A 21,531-nucleotide genomic window follows, 5' to 3' on the forward strand; every position below is an offset into this window, starting at 1 on the left:
ATTTTTCAAGTCTTTCCAAAAGTTGTCTTAAGTACTTTGTGAGTTTTCCAATAAACATATGACTATATACAATTCCAAGTAATATCTAAGCTCCAAACTTCCAAGCTTGAAGAACTGGAGTAATTCTGGCAGCAACGATTCAGACACATATCTCCAAGGCGGCTTATTTAGGGAACACATGTAAAAAGTTAGAACAGATACCTACATACTCCAATGACACCACAAGTACATACAAAAAATGACTACTTTTAAATTTTAGTGCTAGGCTGACAAATGAAAATAGTTCTGGCTCTTCCTACACTTCAGAGAACAGTTATTTGAAATCCTTTTTGGACCTGCTTTCAGAGTAAACTATTTCAAGGTACCAAATCACACAGTCCAACCCAACAAAATGCTCCAGCGATCTGTGAGAGCCCAGGTTAAACTGGAGTTCCACCAGCAAGACAGGGACACTTAACAGTTGCTTTACTTAGGAGGAGTCTGATAAAACATTATTAAAATAGAACTGAAACTTCTCCATGGCAGGATATTACCTTGACAGATTTCTGCACAGTTAACTTTTCTCAGGGTAATAGAATTTTATAAACAGAAAACATCTAACACAACAGGCTTCACCCCAGTATTGGCTGTGGACTGCACGAGGTGAACACAAAACCATACATTTTGTTTCCATCGTAGCATGCTGCAATGGCCAAAAAAGGGTCATACTTACGCTAGCCTAAAACACTTTAAAACAACTAGACAACAATGTTTCTGATGAACTGCAGCAGAGTAAATCTTTTTGGCATAAAACATTCTAAGAATTGACTAAGCAGATCTTTAAAGGCAACTGTGCTATTTTGGTGGAGCGAAAATAATGGCAAAGAACTTCTGTTTCGATACCTTAACACAATTACTGATCAATTTTGTCACGATGGCTTTTTCAAGGGAACTCTCAGTCTTCAAAGCTGAGGTATGTGAGTAGCGTTTCATGCCTTCCTTCTTCCTTTTTTTATGATAACAACAACACAGAATCAAATTTTTTAATATCGACTCCCAAAATTTTCTGTCCACTTCCGAGATACTTCTGTTTAAATGAATAACGAAAACCCTACAAAAAGTTAAGCAAAGTACAATAATGGGCAGAATAATTTTTATATCTAAATAAACTAATGCTCCAATAGCTCTAAGCAGACAAGCAGGAAGCAGTGCCATTCCACAGCAATGTGAGTTAGCAGAAAAATCAAATGAGCATTCCCTGACACAACTCATAGCACCTGAAGAGCTTTAAGCTGTCACTCAGCCAAGACAAAGCCGTATTATCAGTTAGCAACCCTCAACACGTCATTTCACTGGGATACTTTCTAATTGTCTACCAAGTCCCTCAGTGCTCAAGATCACGTAACCAAGAAGAAATTGTAAATGTCTGATTTTCTCAGCCATCTACGTGGCACCAGCATGTAGATCGGGTTTGTGCACGCAGACTTTTTCAAACAAAACACGAAGACCTGGAGGACAAGGCAGTAATATCCCTTGTCATAAAAAGCCTCAGTTTGTAAACCCTATTCTCTCACTACAGCTCTATTTCCAGTTACATCACCAATTATCACAGCTGGAGGCTCACGACACTCACGCCAATGTCACAAACCTTCACCTCCGGTCGAACTGTCAGTTTATGTGGATCAGACATCTTAGGTTTAGATGAAGAGCAGTCAGGGACAGCCAGTACCCACAGAGCTACCTATCACAGCTCACTTACAATGTGGTTTGACATTCTTAGCCCTGCTCTCCGGCACCAACAGCTTACCTGAAGTGGTGGGTATTCTGCGTTTTGCAACAAGAGGCGATTCACCTAACTGGGACTCCCAGGAAGCAACGCACAGCCCAGAGAAGTGCAGGACGGGCAGGACTGAAGTCACTAGTTTTTCAGTCAAGGAAGAGTTCATTTTCTTAAATTCTCTGGCAACATGTTTGGAGTGCCAGAATTAGATGCATTCAATAGCTATAAAGTGAGGATTGGCAGCTGAACCAAATTGTTGCTACCTAAGTTTGTACTAACAAAGCCCTAAAGTTTCAAAAGAACAAGCAGTACACATTAAGGTACATAAAGTTTATACTATAAATAACTGTATAATCTAGGAGACAACTAAATATTTGTACAGCAGAACATCTGTCTTATCTGACATTGTCAGAACATTGTCTTATCTGACAATAAGAGGGAAAGGCCTACACACCAGTGAAGAGATTAGTAAAAGCAACTGCTACTAAACCCAATGAATTTACCTATAACCACTTACAAAGTGTCCGATCTGTGAAAACAAGATTACATTCCATTTTTATTTCATTAAGAATTCTTTCTTACCTTTAATTTTCTGACAGCATCTCTTACAACTTCTGTGCCTTTGGGCTGCTCCACTTCCGTACTGCCGAGAAACTGAAAAGATTGTAATTTGTGAGAAATAAGTTATGCACCAGAAGGCCTAATTAACTCAAGTAATCTTATTTTCCCATTATTTTCGAAATACAATCGTTTTGGTAGTTGATAAATAACAAATCTTCATGCAGCTATTTCTAATCAAGAGAATAACAAGAATTACATTCTAATTAGACAAATATAAGAGTTATTAAAAGCAGCTTTTAAAAAACATTTTATTTATCTCAGTCCTATACAAGTCTGTAAAACAGAGGTTAAGTACCTTTTTCCACTGGGAAATTGTAATTTTGGTAATATAATTTCTTTTGGAAATTATGAAAAAATGCCAAAAAAACCACCTGAAATATGATACTTCCCATGAATCAACATGAGCCAACGGTTTGGACTATGTCACTAAAACTTCCATGCAGTGATGCAAGATAAATTAAAAAGGCCTGATTTGGTCTCAGAGATGCTTGGTACAGTAATTTCATAGATTTAAAGGAATGAGGCTCCAAATTACATAAATACAAGGCTCATATTCAAAGAATTTCTACTAGAGATCATATTTTTACCAAGTAAGGTTTTAATGAAAACCAAACATACACCTGTTAATATACAAAGCATGATACTTCAAAGGGACCTTAGCAGGCCTGTAAGGCACTGAAATGCTGTTATGTTCTTCCACACACTTTTGCTTGCCTTCTACTGTACTGTTATGAAAGGCGGGACAATCCTGCCTGAACCGCATCTGTGTAATAATTTAATTATTTTTGAATTTACTGATTTTCACATCAAGGTACAGATGATTTGAGTCATATCGTTTACCTGTATACGCCAAAATAACGCTAGCAAGAAAGAACCAACCCCCTTTTTTCTCTAAAGTATACAATTTTCTGTGTAAAAATAACAGAGTTATGTGTGGTTTTTAAGTCTTAGCAGTTTCAAAAGGAACTTAAATTTGCCAAGCTACAGACGCTTTCAACATAGTAGCTCTGAAATTTTATTGAAACTTAAAAACGTGTTTACTGTAGTCAATGCGCTCAAGCAGTTCTCCTGCAAAGAACCTTTGCAGCTCTACCAATAATTAAGTCTCATTAGAAATCTGCTACTGACTCTGAAATGTGATGTGCCATCTTGAATACAACAGTGTGTAAATCAAAACACCACACACATCTGCCATCGACATTCTCTGCTATAACAATTCTCCAGACAGGAGACCAAGGTTTTGTAATAACGAAGCAGAAACCTCTATTATCGATTTGACGTCTTTCATGCAACATCTCTGATGACTTTAAACGGAGGGTGTGTTCTTCCCTGGAAAAGTGACAGTTGAAGAAAATGCATATAGATAAAGAAGAATGATTCTTGGACATTACGGATACTGCATGTGACAGAGACAGAAAGGGAAAGGTGAGTGAATATATATGAGCAAACGTATGCGAGTAAAAACAAAAAAAAGGTAACCACAAGCTTAAATGGACAAGAAAGAAAGCAGATAAGGTTGGATGAGAATCTAAGAGGAATGCCAATAGTACCAGATATCTGTATACAAGCATATTTATATACCACACACTTGGCACAACACAAGAGGTAGAAGTATAATTGCTGTAAAGTTTGTGAGCAGGCCAGGGTACATTATATACATTACAGGAATCCTGCATAAACACAGGAAATAACAGCTGCAAGCGTGGATAAGGCTCAACGAACAGAGCACACAGGTCACTGCTGCCCACGGTGAACTGGAAGACGGCTGCGCATACATCCACACATGCTTCCTGATATTTGTATAGGTTTGAAACTTGCAGCTCCAGAGGCATTATCAATGTAAACAGCCCCGTACTCCTTAGTACACTTCTTCATATGACCATGGGTAGAACTGTGTCGAGTACACTTCTACATGTCCCAGGGTACGCAGACTCCTGCAGACACTTCTCCAGAAAGGCACAGGGCTGCCCTACGTTTCTTATTTGCTTACTTCCGTCCAGATAACTGAGATTTAAGATAGCAAAAGATAACTCAAAAGCAATAGAGTCGTTTCCCCTTCCCTTCCCTCTCAGCAATCTCGCTCTTATTTGATGTCCAGGAAAGATGAAGGTATCTTGCTGTATTCAATAACTCTCAGCAGCAGACTGATCTTTTAATGAACAATAATTTCCATAAATACTGTTCTTCCAGGGGCTTGTACCTGCCCTGCTTTGAGGTAAAAGAGAACCAATTTTTTGTTCAGTAATTTTACTCTTCAGTTAAGCCTTTTCTAACTAACTGAACTCTCTGAAATTAACGACATATTCTTTCCAACTGTATCCGCTCCCAGAGTGATAAGACCTGATTGTTTATAATTTATGCCAAGGAACGGTATGCAGAGAGGCTCTTGCTTATATTTATTGCTATAACAACCAAGGTCAGCTAATTTCATTATTTGCCCCGTTGGAGGGTCGGAAGACGAAAAGCATAGAGGGGTCGCACGTAGGGGGAGGAATGGACAGGACAGGTGACCCAAAACTGACCAACAGCATATTCCATCCCGTCTGCACCATTCTCAGTATAAAACCTGTGGGATCAAAGGGTCAGCCCTTTTTCTTCAATGGCCAGCAGCCAAGGAGGACTCGGTCTGTTCATCTGCCTTTGATCCCGATCGTGCGTTCCTCAATCGAGATCTGGAATCGGGTTCCTGTCTGTTGCTGAGTCTAGTCTGGGACTTTCCCAGTGCCAATCCGTGACATGATCATCATCCTGGGAGCTTGATACTGGTTTTCTATATAGCGTATATATTTAATTATTTTCTTTTTTACTACTTTATTGCTATTTCATTAAAGTAGTTTATTTTCTTTTAAACTCATAAGTCTCTTCTTCACTCTCCCTCTTCTCTCCAAAGGGAGAGGTGGGGGAGAGCATCTGTAATTCGTTTCGGTGGCCAGACCAGCCCAAACCAGGACAGTACCTCATGCTTATTCACATTACTGCCTTAGAAACTGCAAGCACCAAATTAAACTTCTGCTACAGCTAGGGCATCTGTTAAATTTCACTGAATTTCTAAGTCCACAGTAATGCCCCCCAAAACAGAAATTACCATTTCTGATCACAGAAAGGAGGGAGAAGCAAACATCTAAATAGAAAGACAAACTGCTGAAAGCACAGGTTTAAATGACTGTCAGTTCCTCACATACTAATTGTGTTTGCTCAACAAGTTACAAAAGAAATAAGCAACCAAGACCAGAAGTATATGAGCATTATATCAATAGTATTCACTTCACTAACCAGAAATCTCCCAGTCATTCGCAATGCAGTCTTCCAGATGAGTATGGTTTTGACAATAAGCATCACTACCGAAACCTTTATTGCTTTCAGCAGTTTTGAACTGGATGTGGAATTAGAGCTTATGTTTAATAAATCATTCAATAAAATACAGTAAGATGCATTTAATCCATAATTACAAAGGAGATCTGTAGCATGTTAATATCCGAGATGATGAGACCATGCCATGGGCTGCAACGTTTGTATCTGATAACACATTTTTGTCTCTTAACTGCATTTGTTTGTTTGTTTTTTATTCAGGTAAGCTCAAATTTTAGTCCTAACTGCTTACAGGTTTCATGCCTGAGCTTCATAAGCTTTCTCATTTTATTTATTTAGTTAGTTAGTTATGGTAAGACAGTAATAAAGAGTAAAACAGCAATTAAGATCTATTGTGGGGCAAAATATTAAAAGAATTTCCAATCAAGACAATTTATTTTCTAATTATATCAAAAGAATGACTATGCAATATAGGTTTAACATATAGCTAACATATTAACCGGAGGCTTTTAATGGTTTGCTTTTCCATTTGCTCTGTATCTTTTCTATGTGATTTGCCCTATCATCGTATTTTGGTTAATATTAGGTACCAATTACTACAGCATTGTTTGTAATAGTTAAACTAAGCAAACACGTATATATTTGCAAAACTGAGACTTCAGATGACAAGCTCAATGTGACAAAGGCCTTTGTGTTTGCATAATCCCTAACACAGAATGGATGCGCTGCCACCTCCGGGACTTCTAAAGTAAATAACTAACAACTAATTCACCATCCTCATGAAATGGGGGAGATGGACATTTCATTATGGTCTTTTTCGCAGATTTTTCTCACCAAATCTCACACAGATTTAGAAGAGCTGTGGCATGAATAGCATAAATATTAATTGTGGAAGAGCGTAAAAAAATTTCAAAGCAAAACTGGTAAATATGAAACTTCCCTTTTCAAGATCAGGCTGCTTCAGACAGCAATGCTGATGCAGAATTCTAGACAGGAACATAAGAAGTCAGCGATTGCTTTGATCACTTCAGGTTCCCTCCCGCAGCTATGGCCGTTTTGCAGACCCAGCTGACGAGAAAAAACACCAACAACCATAGGACATATAACTTTCTGAGTGTCAAGCTAATAAAACTCCTGCATTTAATTGCAGAAGAGAATGTAGCAGTTCCCCTTCAGATCAGTGTTAATCGTATATGCAAATTAATAAATGCATTAAATTCTTAAGTGTTCATTAACATCAAATACATAATACTGACGAAATGTTTACACATGATTGTTACACATGTTTACTGTTTGCATCTAGTAAAAGGGTTAGTCTTGCAGTTGGTGTACTTCATGCGTAATAAGCCAATTCAAACAGAAATGCTCAATAACGTAGGCATGCCGTTAGACTCATCTTTTTAAATATTTATATATCGTTTAGTGCTAATGAGTTCACCACAACCATACCGAGTTTCGGTTGGATACTTTAAGAATTTCGAAGAGGATGACATTTAATATTTTGTGTGAGATAAAGCAGAATAAGGCAATGTTTTTCCCCACATAAATTCCCTATGAAATTGTTGAAAGGTTATTTCTCTAACATATTACTTATTCTGATCTCACTTGCAGCTGTCTATAATCCGAAATAACTTTTATGAGGTCAACGGATCTTATCAGTCAAAACTGTTTAATCATTCCTTTAAAGTATATTAAGGTTTGTTCTTCCCTCATTGACATTTGCCATTAACAAAGCGAGCTGTTGACCAGCCATATACAAGACAAACGCCCCAGATCAAACATTTATAACCTACTATTAGCAGACAACCAGATGTGCCTGCTCCACACGCAAAGATTTGCAAGACAGTACAGCTGCAGAGAATTAACAGACACTATTTCATGATGCTAGAATCAACAGAAGTTTTATCATTGACAGCGACTGGGAGAATAATTCAGCCCCGTAATGGCCAGGAGGGCTGTTCTGCACGACAAACTAGTAAACGGACCTCTTGCGGGGAATATCTCTTCCTTCAGAAGGTAGTTGAAATTTTCCTATGCATTTACAACTCAAGCAAGACACGTTTCGCTCCAACTCCATAGTGAAATTATTAAAAATGCTTTCATAGCGGTACTTTGGCTGGAGAAACTATATTTTAATAGTTTTAATAATTTTAAAAGAAAGCTAAGTCTTTTTTAGTCTTCTTTTGATGGCTCGATTTAAAGTCAATTCAAACATAGGGCAATTTCAGGCATTCATAATCCTTTGCAGTTCTGTCAAGTCTATTGTAGTTACCACATACCCAATAGCTATTAGTAAGGCCAGGTAAATCATTAAGGTCAACAGTTCACTTTCTTCCTTGCCGTTAATACACTCGAGTAATTCTTCCCCTTATCAGCTTACATTTTGACCCTCAACTTTCTGCTTCTTTTTGGTTTTGGGGGGGGTTTTTTGTTTGTTTGGTCTGTTTTTGTTTGTTTGGTCTGTTTTTGTTTGTTTGGGGTTTTTTTTTTTACATGCAAAGTATATCCAGGTGCTTTTCTTCAAAACTTAGGGGGAATACAAAAACCCTAACCATCCTTTGGAAAAGTTAGTTTTACCAGGGTCCAAAAAAAATCATTACGCCTAAAACTTGACTAAGAAATAGTTTTAGGTGCACTTTTGAATATTTAACGTAGACTTCCACTCTTCCAGTAGAGAGCAGTGTAGGATATTTTAATAAGAAAACAACATCTGTTTTCTTTTGTCATCACATTTCAATCTCTTTCACAGTGCAACATTTCTTTATTCCTCTGACATCCCTGCACATTAAAGGTTTGCTTTTATGCAGATTTAAATGCAATTATATGGAAAAAAAGTACTTACCAAACTCACGCAATAAAGAAATGAAAAAGCAATGCAAAATTACTGGATACCTGCTGCCAAAATTTGACAAATTAGCTCCTTCTACAGCATAAGTTGAAGGGATGTTGATTTACTGATGAAAGGAAGACAAATGTATTCACATTCTGATAACATCAGAGTGACAGTATATATTACAAAATGAGAATGAAAGAGAAGTGGGACCAGTTTTGAAGCTATGCAGAAACCAGATGAACAAATGTCTAAGCTGTTAATCACTTTCTAAGACATGAACATTTTTTTTTCAGCTTTGCATACGTGAGTCTTCTCTGTCAATTAAACAGCAGAAGTACAATATGGACTATAAAATACGCACCTCTTTCTATTTTGGCTTCCTTTTCTTTCCCCACCCTGCAGTCCAGTTCCCTACCTGTAACAACTTCCTTGGTTCTCTACCAATACATGTTTTTGACACAGTACGTAAAAGTTTGGTTTTTCTCCCTTTTGGGAAACACTTCTTCATCAACACCTTAAAAACAACTGCCTCTCCCAGGTATGACTGCTGCTTAAATGAGAGCAGAAATCAAACTCACCGCACGAGAGTATGAGAGAGAGAAGTGCCGCAGACATCAGCACATTCCCTGCATGTCCCTCGCTTGTCATGTAATGTTCTGAACAAATGGGGACTCTGACACAGGAAAAAAATTCTATGTGTTTTTCTGAGGGAGTGTTCAAGTACTAGTTGCCAAACAGGAAGAAATGCACGATTAAAAATATAAGGAAGAAAGAAGGGTCTTCTAATAGAAATCTTCTAATGGAAATAAAATATTACCAGGTATTTCATCCATCAGAAGAAGCAAGCTAAATGCATGTGAGAAAACACAGTGGTAAAAATATTTACAGTAATTAAGATACAAAGAAATAAAAATGTATTTCATAAGCTACTGAAATGTTGGAGGGGAAAAAGAGCATTAGAGAAAGGATCGTAAAATAATTAGCTAACGGTTAACAAAAGAATCTTACAGATGCAGTGATATAAAAACACATTGTGCTTAATTTTAAGCAACCTATCAACAAGCCACACTGGTTGAATCGGTACTTTCTTCTGTTCTCTAGAAGCGTAGTAGCTAAGAACTCTTGAATATCAAATGTGTAGGCAATCATCTCAGTCTAAGTTTGTTGCAATGACGAAATCACAAAGAAGATAATTTGATAACTAAAGCTTAAGATGCTTTTGAACAGTTGACGGACATAGACAACATAGACATTTCGTTGGAGCAGAACACCTCATCAGGCTCTGGATGTGGTTATTGCCAGGAACCTGAAAGCAGGAATATCTAGAAACATTCTGGTAAAGATGCCTGAGAAACTGAGGACACGTGGCAGTCCTAATCCCGCCTACACCAGTCTTCTAACCCATGTTTAGATTTGATAAGAAAAAAAATTACTCTGCTGCTCACTGGGAAGAAACCTGATGCATGGTCCAAGTAAGCTAAATCTAGCTTGGTGTAATTTTCAAGGCAAAATAATAAGAATAATTACACCAGGTCACATTTTTCCTCAAGTTCCACTGTATTTTAATCCACGGCCAGATGGGGAAAAACTAAAGGGCATAGAAAAAGGAAAACAGAATAGGAGTACACATTTATATTAACATAATCAGTTTGTTTGTAAGCAGAACTTCAGCAGAATTTAGGACACACTTTGCAAATGATCAAACTTAGACGTTCTGCTGAGAGACCAGCGTGGATATAAGCTAAAGTGGCTATCAACGAGGAAATATTTAAAATTAAATCTTAAATCAGATTGCAATACAGCTACCAAAGCTGTTCTCTGCATAAAACCAACTAATCCTAAAGGTAAAACAACATTAGGAGATACAGCTAGTACCTCCACAAGGAAGATAAGAGCAGGCTAGAATACAGAAAGAAAGCAAAAAGGTAAAAAGCTTATCTTGTCAAGACTGTCACTATAGAAAATACCAGTTGTAGAAGAAAAACATTCAGTATTTCTTCAGTCCATCAATCTACACAGCACTTCAAAAGCACATCTCAAACTGTATCATGCCCTGAAGAGCTGTCAGGCTGAATCTGAAGATCATAATGGAGCTGGGGTGGTGGTGATGGGGTGTACGCTGTTCTCCCGTTGCATACACCACGATCAGCCACCCTACAGCTATGCAGATTTTAGCCGCAGGCTGAGAATATAAACACAGCTACATGCAAACTTACTTCCACCCCAAACAACCGCATGAGGAAAAAGTGGTTCTTTGGCTCCGCTCTGCAGACTTGTTAGCTGGAGCTGACAGTTCACTTCTGGTCTAAGTGAGCTCTACCCAGTGGAGGCAGCGAGGCAACAGCAGGATGGCAATACGAATATCCCTTACGGAAACTCCAGCTTGGAGCAAAAAACCTGCAAGCTCAAGTAATGTTTAGACAATTCTTTAAAAGTTTTTGATGTATAGGAAAAGGGCTTAAAGAGGAACATTTTAACAGTGCACAAGTGACAGCGATGCTAATATTAGCAGCATACCATACTGAAGGCCTGGGTTTTTTTAAGCCCAGGTGCCCTTTACATAGCTGATACATAAACAAAAAAATCAGAGATAGTATTTGGCATGAAAGAAACAAGGGCAGAGGAAGATGGCAGTGAGAAAAAAATTATCACTGGAGAAAAATAATTTCTTGTTCTATGTTCTGAGGTTGTGACTAGGACACACACATTCTTTTGACAGCATTCTTTCTTCAGGTGTGCTGCACTGTTCGTTACCCTTCACATGCAAGAATCCTGTCCTCAGAGATTAGATAAAGTGAACAACATTCTTCCAAACTTTATCCTCTGGGTTTCAATTCGGACACATTCAGTGTTCCCAGTTTTGGCATTTACACATGGCAACAGGTTTTTTAATTATTTTTTTTTTTGGCAGAAACATCTGTCAGCAACAGGAGATGTCTGTGGGTAATTCAAAGGCACCATCATCAGGTTATTATAGTTCCTTTGCTTCAGTACAGAAACTGTTAACACTTAACACAGAGATTCACCTAACATCAAACAATGGCATCAAATTACTGTCTTGTGTTTCTCCACTGCTATTCGTCAACTCTGCAGAGCCTCCTGTACTGTATCACTGTTACTGCCTGGAAATTTTAGGATAACTAACAAGAGATAACTCACCAAATGAGCATACTGTTGACTAATGTGATCTAGCTTGACCAGATCCGTGGTCTGAGTTGCTTCTGACTTGCCTAGAAAATGACCAAGCCATCCAACTACAGATGCTGAATAACATCCTTGCCAGCTCCTGCAATCCTCTATTGTTACTCTCGTATTAGTTTAGATTTTATTTAGTCTGATCTCTAAGAACTGGTAACTCTAAAATCACTGTTGAAACTTAGAATACAGTATTTCTTTATTTCCATAACAGTCATCATTATTGAAACAACATTCAGTGAAGGTGTTTATTCAAACAGATTATACTTCTGATAATGCGGGTGCACAGGGAAGGGTGCCTGTTTATTCACAAGAACCATTCTGTATCCAGACAGGGAAAAGAGAACTAATTATCAATCTTGGCACTCCCTTTAGAAAGGTATATTCTAAACATGAAGCCTCTGATACTCATTCATGGAAGATGTATCACACTGCTTGAATGCCTCAATTCAGAAGATCTGTATTCCTGGCTGGATTGTTCCCATTAAAAAAAAATATTTAACTTAAGAGAAGAGAGCCCACCTAAAAATAATTCACAGTCACTATTTTAAACATCAACTTTTCAGCTTTAGAACTGTATAATAACAGAGTAGACAGAGTTTTCAGCTTTACAAGTCAATAATTAGACAGTAGACTTAGTTCTGCACCACAGGAATTGGATTCAACTCAAGCATCATTTCTTTATGAAAATAATAAAGTCAGACTAAGCCCTCATATTTACTGAAATACTATTTTTCACCAAGTCCTAGATATTTTCAGATTTCTTAATGTTGATTTCTTAACAAGTTGACATCTTGTTTTCATTTTTTTTCATAAACCAGATGCCAATACAGTGATTTAACCTCTATTAACCATAAGACACTACTTCAACAATTCCTATATTCCACTCAAATGTACTGAAGTAGTAAAAACAGCTCTATATCTACAGACTCTTTTGCAAAGATGTCAAACGTACTGTTAGAAACTTTAAAACAGAGACCATCTTTGCTTTAATTCCCACTTAAATCTCTGCAGATGCTAGCTAGCAACACTGGCAAGTCCAGAGGGAACTGCACTGTACTGCAGTGTGAAAAAATGTTTTCATTGTTACTGCTTGTATAAACCCACTAGCCTACCCAAATTGAGGTTACAGTTAATTTCCCTCGGCATTCCCATAAAGCTAAAGGACAGACCCCCACACCCTCAAAACCCCCCCAATCTAGTACAACGCTACAATAAAGCAACAGCAAGATCACGATCCCAAGTGCTGGTATTCTCACAACAATTTATATGAGTTACCACTGTAACACTCCGCATAAGACACGCAAAACCGCCGTCCCAGCTTTTGGCTCTGTTTTGCTCTGCTCTATCAACCCACTGGTTTTCATAACGCCGCTGTTTCTTTAACTGTAGCATGCGCTGGTCTGCTCTGTATTAGCATTCTGCAGGCCATCTAGCTTTTTTCACAAATTATAGCAAGTTAAAGCTTGAACTCAGTGTTCTCAAGCTCCATCTGTCCTGCTGACTTCTTTCTTCCTGTTGCAAATATTCAGCCTTTCAAATAAAACCTCCCCAAGAACAATGAAAACTGAACCAAGATTACAAAAAACTCGTATGAAGAAACAGGTTATGCTGTCAAGTATTCGATAACAATAACAAAAAAATCTTAGTTCATAAAACTGACAAAAACGTTCAGCTTTACCAATAAGATGAAGCTTTCCAAAATTTGGGGAATTTTGATTAGCTCAGAACTGTAGGGAGGCAGCTGAATTAGGGGTGCACCTCTGAGCCACGAATAAACAGGCCACAACATCATTCCGAAAGTGGCTGCTCCTCCAAAGAGATATTTCCCAGATGACTTCATTGTTAGGCACGAATCTGAGTGCAGGTTTCAGATTCTTTCTTTCATAACAACATGTACTAGAACAGCCAGGAGTTTCCAAGTGCCGTTTCAAGGTGGGATTGTGCGATTCTGAGCGTTCAGCTTGCAGTAACTTCTTCAGACTGAAGCTGGACGCAAAATCATTAGAGTTCCTCTGTTCCATGTAAATAAAACTCTACAAGCTGTGGAAGAAATTGTGATGGATTTTTATACATATATATATAGTGTATATATATTAATAAAGACAAATGGAAAAGTATTGAAGTTACTCGTTTGTACTGGAAAATATTAACAATATCTTATAAAAGCAGAGATACAATTCCACAGACATTGTCAATTTCATGAATAAAGTTTATTTTGCTCTAAACTAATTTATACCTCCTTTGTCCTTGACTAACATGATAATGCTGAACTTGTAGTATCACACTCTTTCGCCATGGCAACATGCAATGACATTATGAACACAGAAACAAGAATTCCCTGTGGGACAAAAAAACAGAAGTAGCCACAGTTAGGAACAAAATTCTCATTGAAACGCAAATAGCCTTAGTAACAGGAACAAATAACTATTGTCCATTACTCTCCGTTTATTAAAGCCCTTTTCCAGTTTAACGTGAAATATGAAATCATCTATTTAAGGCCACTGCATCTCTTCTGAATCAGGACTTTTAATACTGTGAGCCTTACTGCACCATAGATTAGAATAAATTACTCCTGGTTTAATCCTTGATTCATAGAAACACTTGGCTGTCAAACAGAGGACAAGCAGCGCACCATAAAATAGTTATTCTGGAGAAAGAATCATAAGTGTGTGGAGCTAGTGCTTTAGCTTTAGTAGCCTGGAAATTCAATAGCACTTTCAGTAATTTTTGCATGCAATACAAACATAATCTGAACATTTTCTTTCAAGCTATCATTAGCACAGAACATGGTAATTTTAAATTCTAGCATTATTAAATTCTAAATATTAAATTCTGCTCTTTAAATTCTAGTATTATAGCTACTTTAGTGCGTAGCAAATAATTTATACATATGTTTTTTGGGGAGATAAAAAACACTACAGGACAGATAATATGTACTGAAGTGTATTAAAGGACAGGAACCTGAAGTGTGAACTAGCTTTGCTGTTTTGTTTTGGTTTTTATTTACTGAACTGTACAGTTCCTACACTGAGAACCACTGCATTTGTAAAAAAAAAACAGGCCTAATGTTTTCTTAGTAAAGCAACTTCAGTTGGGAAATATCCTGAATCAGTATGTAAAGCGCAATCCACAATCACATGGATCATCTACAAGAACGTGCTAAAAGGAATGCCACGTTCACATAAATTAATAGCAGTATTTTGATATAAGTGTCCCAGAAAACGTCTGTGGTTTTTAATTGAAAACGTAATTTCTTTCTTTGTTCCTAAAAACTACTTCCTAAGCTCCATCTACTACTTTAAATGTGTTGTTAATTTTACACAAATGACACCTATAGACTTATTTCTGAGTTACTGTATTCACAGAATACCCTCAGAAATTTTCAGAGTATTTCACTGGGGTAGCCACGGGAAAATCAGATTAGCTGTCTATCTGTGGAAATTAAAGACAGAGAAGCTCCATGCAGCAGAGAAGAAAAACACAGGGACAAAGCAGAGTAGTAACTGTGACCCCAAAATTGCATCATGTTTGAAGTACTGAGAACGTATCTTTAAATAAAGTGGGTATCTTGTGGGAAAAGCAAAAGGCCAGGGAAACCAGCACTGGTTCTGGGGGCTTTGATTATTTTAACTGAAAAGGGGGAATAGCATAAAGAAAGGGCACCTAGGAGGCAAGCTGAAAGACCAAATAAAGAACAGAGGCTGGAGTGTGCCAGAGCATACGGAAGCTTAAGACTATTTAGTCTAATTTAATGTCTCACTTAATGTCTAACTAATGTCTCACTTAAACACAGCAGTGAGAGAGCCTTTTCATCTACCAGAGGTTCGTGACCACCAGTACAAGATAACCTGTTCAAGAATCTTCAGGAATCACATTTAAGATTGTTATGGAATAACACAAGCATATTGGAAATCTTCCTTTCGAGGACTGGTAACATACCCTTAACATACCTCTGCCTTATTATCTGTGAATGCCCTGCTTGCATAAAAGTCAAATCCTACTCTGAATCCCTCTTCTTCAACGACACCCACAGATTCTGGAAGCAAGTACTACATAGGCAATGAGCCTTAACAAGAAAAGCACTTCTTATATTGGTTTAGCTGTATTGGATCTTTCACTTTTCCTACACGTAACTGCAGACGTCTTATCTGTGATGATTACTGTTTTATGAACCTGTTTATATTCTCTCTTGTTAATCTGTTTTTTAGAAGAAACTGTCTTTTCTTCACATAATCTTACATGAAAGCCTTAATCTTACATAAAACATGTGATCGCCATAATTCAACACTTGGCTTTCAGGCACCTCAAGAATACCAATAACAGAGTTTTTCCAAAAGCTAGCTAGGATGAGAGCAATTTATTTTAAAATAATACTTGGAACAGAAAGAACTGCCTCTCTTTAAGCTACCATTCTGTAGACATTTAAAACTAATTTGCAGAGCACTACCTAAACACAGGAAATATTTTTCCCTCTAAACAATACAAATTAGGGAACGGGATCTTTTATTAGAAAGATTATTTTAGCAAACTGCAAAAATGTTTAATAGTGACTACTTCAACCTGACATCAGATACAAAATGAAACCACTGTTATCATGACCTTAAGATCCATCAGCAGATGAGATGGACATCTCTGATGAACTGTTCTAAGAGAACATAACTGAGTTGGAAAGTAATTCACACGTTATTTTACAATGGCAATTAACCCAACACTAATGTTGGCTGCCACTTCTTACTTCATAAAAAATATTATGGTTTTCAATAAAAGATCTATATTCTGGTGCTAAAGTAATGAAATTAATCTAGTCTAGATCATTATTGTGATATCCGCATCGTTATGTGAACATAAAATCAGAAAACAGTGTATTTTAAAATCCTTCATATAAGGGTTTAGAGTCTTCTCTAAAAAGCAACATAATCATTTTTACTGAGAGAGCAGGGATTGAGAACACATTTAGTCTTCAGCTCAAGGCACTGAAGTAGAATTCAAAATTTGGGATCCGATTTGAGAAGAGATTTGGGGCAGATGTGTGGAAAACCTCCAGTGTTACCCCAGTTCCCTATCTTTAAACTGAGGATAATAGTTTACCCATTTCTTGTCTGCATTACCATTTAATTATTCCAACCGAGAAGAAAGCTCATGAGAGTCAAGTCCAAGGTCTCTGTTACTTACTTATTCTGAACTTTGATCTATGACTATTTGCATCAGGGTAGCACCTAGAGCCTCTGTCTCATTATTCTAGAGGCTGCACAAACATCAAAAAGAAGCCCTTAGCTGCAAAGAAGTTATAATCTAATGAACTACGATGAATTACACCAACCTCTTGGAAACGCACAGCACAATCTCAGTTAGTACCTCTGAGTGTTACTGATTGAAATCAATGTAAAACACTGAGCCCCATTTTTCTCCCAAACATCATCCTAATAGCAAACGCTAATACAAGTAAAAAAAGCTACAGCTAGTACAAAATGAACAGAGCGCTCTCCAATTTTGAAAATAAAAAACACGTGAAGAGGTCCAACTTTCCCACCTCCCTCTCTTCTGGTTACCCAAACGCAAGAGGGGGAAGATGGCATGCCCCTGAAATACATCGCTAAAGGAGTCAGGAGGATTCACTTGACCACATACCAAAGCAAGGCCACTCGTACTGTCAGTTAGACATCTATTAAGAAAAATAAACAAAACAAAACTCAAGCCCAAAACCTGTACCTAGTTTTAAAGCTTTTTAAATTGATTTGGACACTAACTATGCACATGCAATTCCAATGAATGCTTTTTCATTTTGAGAATGGGTTTGCTTTTAATAGTTGCAGTTCCTCAAAGCCTCATAAACTGCAAGTTGGGATACGGCCTCTAAATTCTGACTTAGGAAGCCCTATGCATTCCTGGCTTCAATGGATTTTCAGCAATAATCCTATATTCATGAGTAGACAGAACTTCCCTCCCACCTAATCTTATTAACAGAATGCTCTAATTAATGTGATTTGCCGAGTTACTTATCTCTGTCTCCCCAGTATCTCCCATTTCAGAAGCACACAAGTGTTACTGCAATAGTAAGAGATATGGCTTAGGGACATTTTTAGTTCATGCTTCAAATTATCTGCTCCTTCAAATGCAACCCTTGGTTCCACACTTATCGTTAAGATTTGATGTATGCCCTTGTTTCCACCTTTTCCCTCTTTTCAGTAACACTACAGCAACAAATTGAAAAACTACTTGCCAAACTACAGGAATTGATGTGATTTGATTTCCCTTAAGGATTCAGAACGAAGAAAATATTACTTATAAAAAAGTATACAGTAGGAAAAAAAATTAAAGCTTAGATCAATGTAATCCATTACTCTTCTCTTTTTCACAGCCAACAAGAATTTCTAGTAAAAATGCAAAACATTTTAACAAAGCTTTACAAATTAGTTCACGTAAACATTTTTCCTTTGCTATGTCCCAAACCAGAAACGATCAGTTCCTCTAGTAAGTCACGCCTAAAAGTCTCAGGTTCAAAGTTCAAAATGCTTTTTAAACAGGCCAAGGTTGGCTTTACACTTTCTAAATCAGAAGGAGGCATTTCTGAGAGAAATCCATGACTGACTAGCGTACATTGTTATTTTATTAAAGTTAATGAAGTCAGAGACTGCAGCTGGTGACTTGTCCAATGGTTTCTTGAGGATGAATCCTCATGGAGGTCAGTATATGTGAAACTTTTCGTTTTGAACGGTGAACAGCCTGGCTGTTGGACAGATTCCTGTAGTCTTGGTTTTGTTGGTAAAATTGTATGTCCCTGTAGAAGTTTATGTTCAAAAAAGTTGTGCCATTCTCTTATTTTCTATGATCCAGTTCTATTTCATTTTTCCTGTCTATTTTGGGAGACTTTCCTAATTATTTTTGGTGAATAGTAGATGTATGAATAAGGCAGTAGCTCCATAAACATAGCAAAGGCTGAGCAAACAGAAATACCCAGCTTTGTCAAAAGTAAAAATCGGAGATAACAAAGAGTTAATTCATCTGCAGGCCTGATCCTAATTTAAAGCAAGAACAGTCTATAAACCTCTGTGGGCCACCTAGCCCACGAGTACAAAAATCTAGATGTTTGAACTCTACAGCCTATTAGTTCCAGTGTCAGACATGCAACTCACTTGACACTTGACAGTCCAGAAGCTAAAACGCCTGCTTAAAGGAACCTCACATTCTCACAGCTGACAGCTCACATGGAAATATAACTGTGTAGAAAGAAACCCCGTAGGGCATGCTAATGAGGCTAATTGGTAGTTTCAAGCAGACTTAAGGAGAGGCAAGGGAATAAATATCAGCAACAGAGAAGGAACAGAAAGGAACACAGAGAGTTGATTAATTCTTTGCTGACCCTAAGGTCTTTGGAAATCCCACCCTTTTTCTTTGCACGCTTTTTTTTGTTGTTTTGTTAATTCTGTTTGGACAAACCTCTGAGTTTTGTTCGGTTGTCTTAAACAGACATTCATATCACTCACTGCCTGTTAGTCAACTGGTGCCTGCTCTTGCCTGGTGCTGAAGAACTCACGACTCTGAGTTGTTTTCACATTAAAGTGAAGATTTATGCTCAAATACTAATCTATTCTTTTCTGAAGAATAAGAAAATCACATTATAAAAGTTGTTACAAAGCTTCTAATGTCTCAACAGTCTCATTGCTTTGCTCTTTTGAGACAGATACTGGGGAAGGGAAGTGATGCATCCATTTAAAATTATTTTAAAACTTTTAGTTAACACAGTATCTTTAGAAGTACGCTTTAGATGCTGTGTTCAATACTAAATGCCATATTCTGAAGAACTGCTGTTGAAAGAGTTATTACTACTATAGGAAAACTTCTACTTGCCTTTTCTGTGTATCATACATATATATAAATATATTCTTGTATTTTCAGAACTTGCTGGATTAACACCTCAACATATGTCTGCCCTATGTTACAACAAACAGCTCTTCTACACCCAGACTACTGGAAAGAGTCATAATTTATACAACAAAAATAATCTAAAAAATGTACCTGGCACAGATGGGTCTCAGGTACCACGTTGTTAACCATTGTACTCTGTTAATCATGCCATCAACAAAAGTCTTCCTAACTGCACATCATGCCATACAAATCAATATTATGGAACCTCCTGCTGCAGATCTTCAAACTTAACCAAAACAATGCACATACCTAAGGAGATCAAATCGTACAGGAAAAGGCTACAAAAAGCCTTGAGTCAGAAAGAAGTTTCCCATATATACATAAACTATGTGCCTCATAATCCAGAAGTTGTATGAATTTCAGAAGTTTCACATTCCAGCCCTTCTGCACCTCTGATTCCAAGATGAAATAGAGCAATGGTATCTCATTCTTAAAGTGAAACAAAACATAAGGCTTAAGATTACATTTAGGCCTGATTTCTTCCCATATCTAAAGAAACTGAGAAATCTAACAACCACCCGTTCTCCAGAAATTTTAGAATCCCGGTTCCTAATGCTAACCCACAGCCCTCTACAACCAAGAGACCAGCTCGGTAGTAAGCAGCAACATACAGCATTTTCCTGTACGGGCACACCAACAAGGCTTACTCTTCAGGCCCTGCAGAATAAATTTGGCCCTTGTAGTTTTATTGTTTCCTTAAGCTGCATTCACACTTTGAAGCTTAAACAAAACCTAACCTGAATGTGAAAGGTAACTAGACCAACTGCTATGGTAGTAGAAGCCTCATAGTAAGACAGCAACACCAACTTCCCTCTGAAAGCCACAGGCCACGCGGCGATGAGCTCAACCACGTACCTCAGGAAAGCATTCCTGCAGGCCTGAACAGCGGGTAGAGAATCAGCTGGGCTGCACGAGGCCCTGCACCACTCGGATACAAAAGGGGAGTGTGTGGAAGGTGGACATGGGGACAGGCTACTTAGAAGGAATACAGAAACATTTTCCAGGCATGCAGGGATAAACGTAGGAAAGCCAGATCTTAGCTGGAGTTAAAACTGGTGAGGGATGTCACAGGCAACAAGACGGTTAGGAAAACGGACCACGGTGTACAGCTAAGGGAGCTGCGTTTGTTCAATCTGAAGATGACGAGGCTGGTCTATGTGTGCACATGCATGTGTAAGGCTGAGCCACGAGTTGCAGCAGAAGAAATTACAGCTACAAATGAGAAAAAAAAAATAAATCACAATGACAGGGCTTAAGTACTGGAACAGGCTTCCCAGAAGCTACGAATCTCTGCCCTTGCCAGTATTTAAAGCTCAATCATATGAGGCTCTGTTGTGTCTCACCTGGAAGTCAGCGCCCTTTTCAGAAAGGACCACTGGATCATCTCCAGAGGTCTTTTCCAACCTAAATTTTTCTAGATTCTTACACTTCAATTCCCAAAGCAAATCCTAACACAAATGCAATGCAGCCAAAGGACAACCCTAATATTCAAGGAATCATAAGGCATTCCATCTTTCTAAAACTGGGTGTGTTTCAAAGTCTGACAATGAGCTAAATCTCTTGCAGACTTGTATTTTCAATACAGATTATAGTTGTTAGATATTACATCTACAGTGCCAAATAACTGATTCTAAAACTTTCTACCAAAAAAAATATGTCTAAAGCTGTTAGCTGTTTAAAAATATTTTTCCCTGATAGGAGAACTGAAACTTAGACTGCTCAAAGTTAGAGATGAGGAAAAAGACCGCAATTAAGCAGCCAGGTTGCTAAAGAGAATGGAGGTGAAGGTAATCTACGTGAGAGAAACAAACAGATTGGATACAAAGGAAACTGAAAACTTGCTCAGAATAGGAAACCCTCCAGGGCTGTTGTAGGTTACAGATCA

The 21,531-nt window shown here is 37.8% G+C and overlaps 1 protein-coding gene across 5 annotated transcripts in view; it reads right to left on the reverse strand.

Moving 5' to 3' along the window:
* Nucleotides 1–21,531, reverse strand: part of GULP1 (GULP PTB domain containing engulfment adaptor 1) — a 169,159-nt gene that overhangs the window by 43,758 nt on the left and 103,870 nt on the right. For all 5 annotated transcript variants that reach the window (XM_054208469.1, XM_054208465.1, XM_054208470.1 and 2 more), the window contains one exon: nt 2,342–2,413. In XM_054208469.1, the coding sequence (XP_054064444.1) occupies nt 2,342–2,413 (72 nt within the window). The remainder of the gene's footprint in view (nt 1–2,341; nt 2,414–21,531) is intronic.

The sequence above is a fragment of the Rissa tridactyla genome, chromosome 7 (assembly GCF_028500815.1).
Source record: "Rissa tridactyla isolate bRisTri1 chromosome 7, bRisTri1.patW.cur.20221130, whole genome shotgun sequence".
Taxonomy (NCBI): Eukaryota; Metazoa; Chordata; class Aves; order Charadriiformes; family Laridae; genus Rissa; species Rissa tridactyla.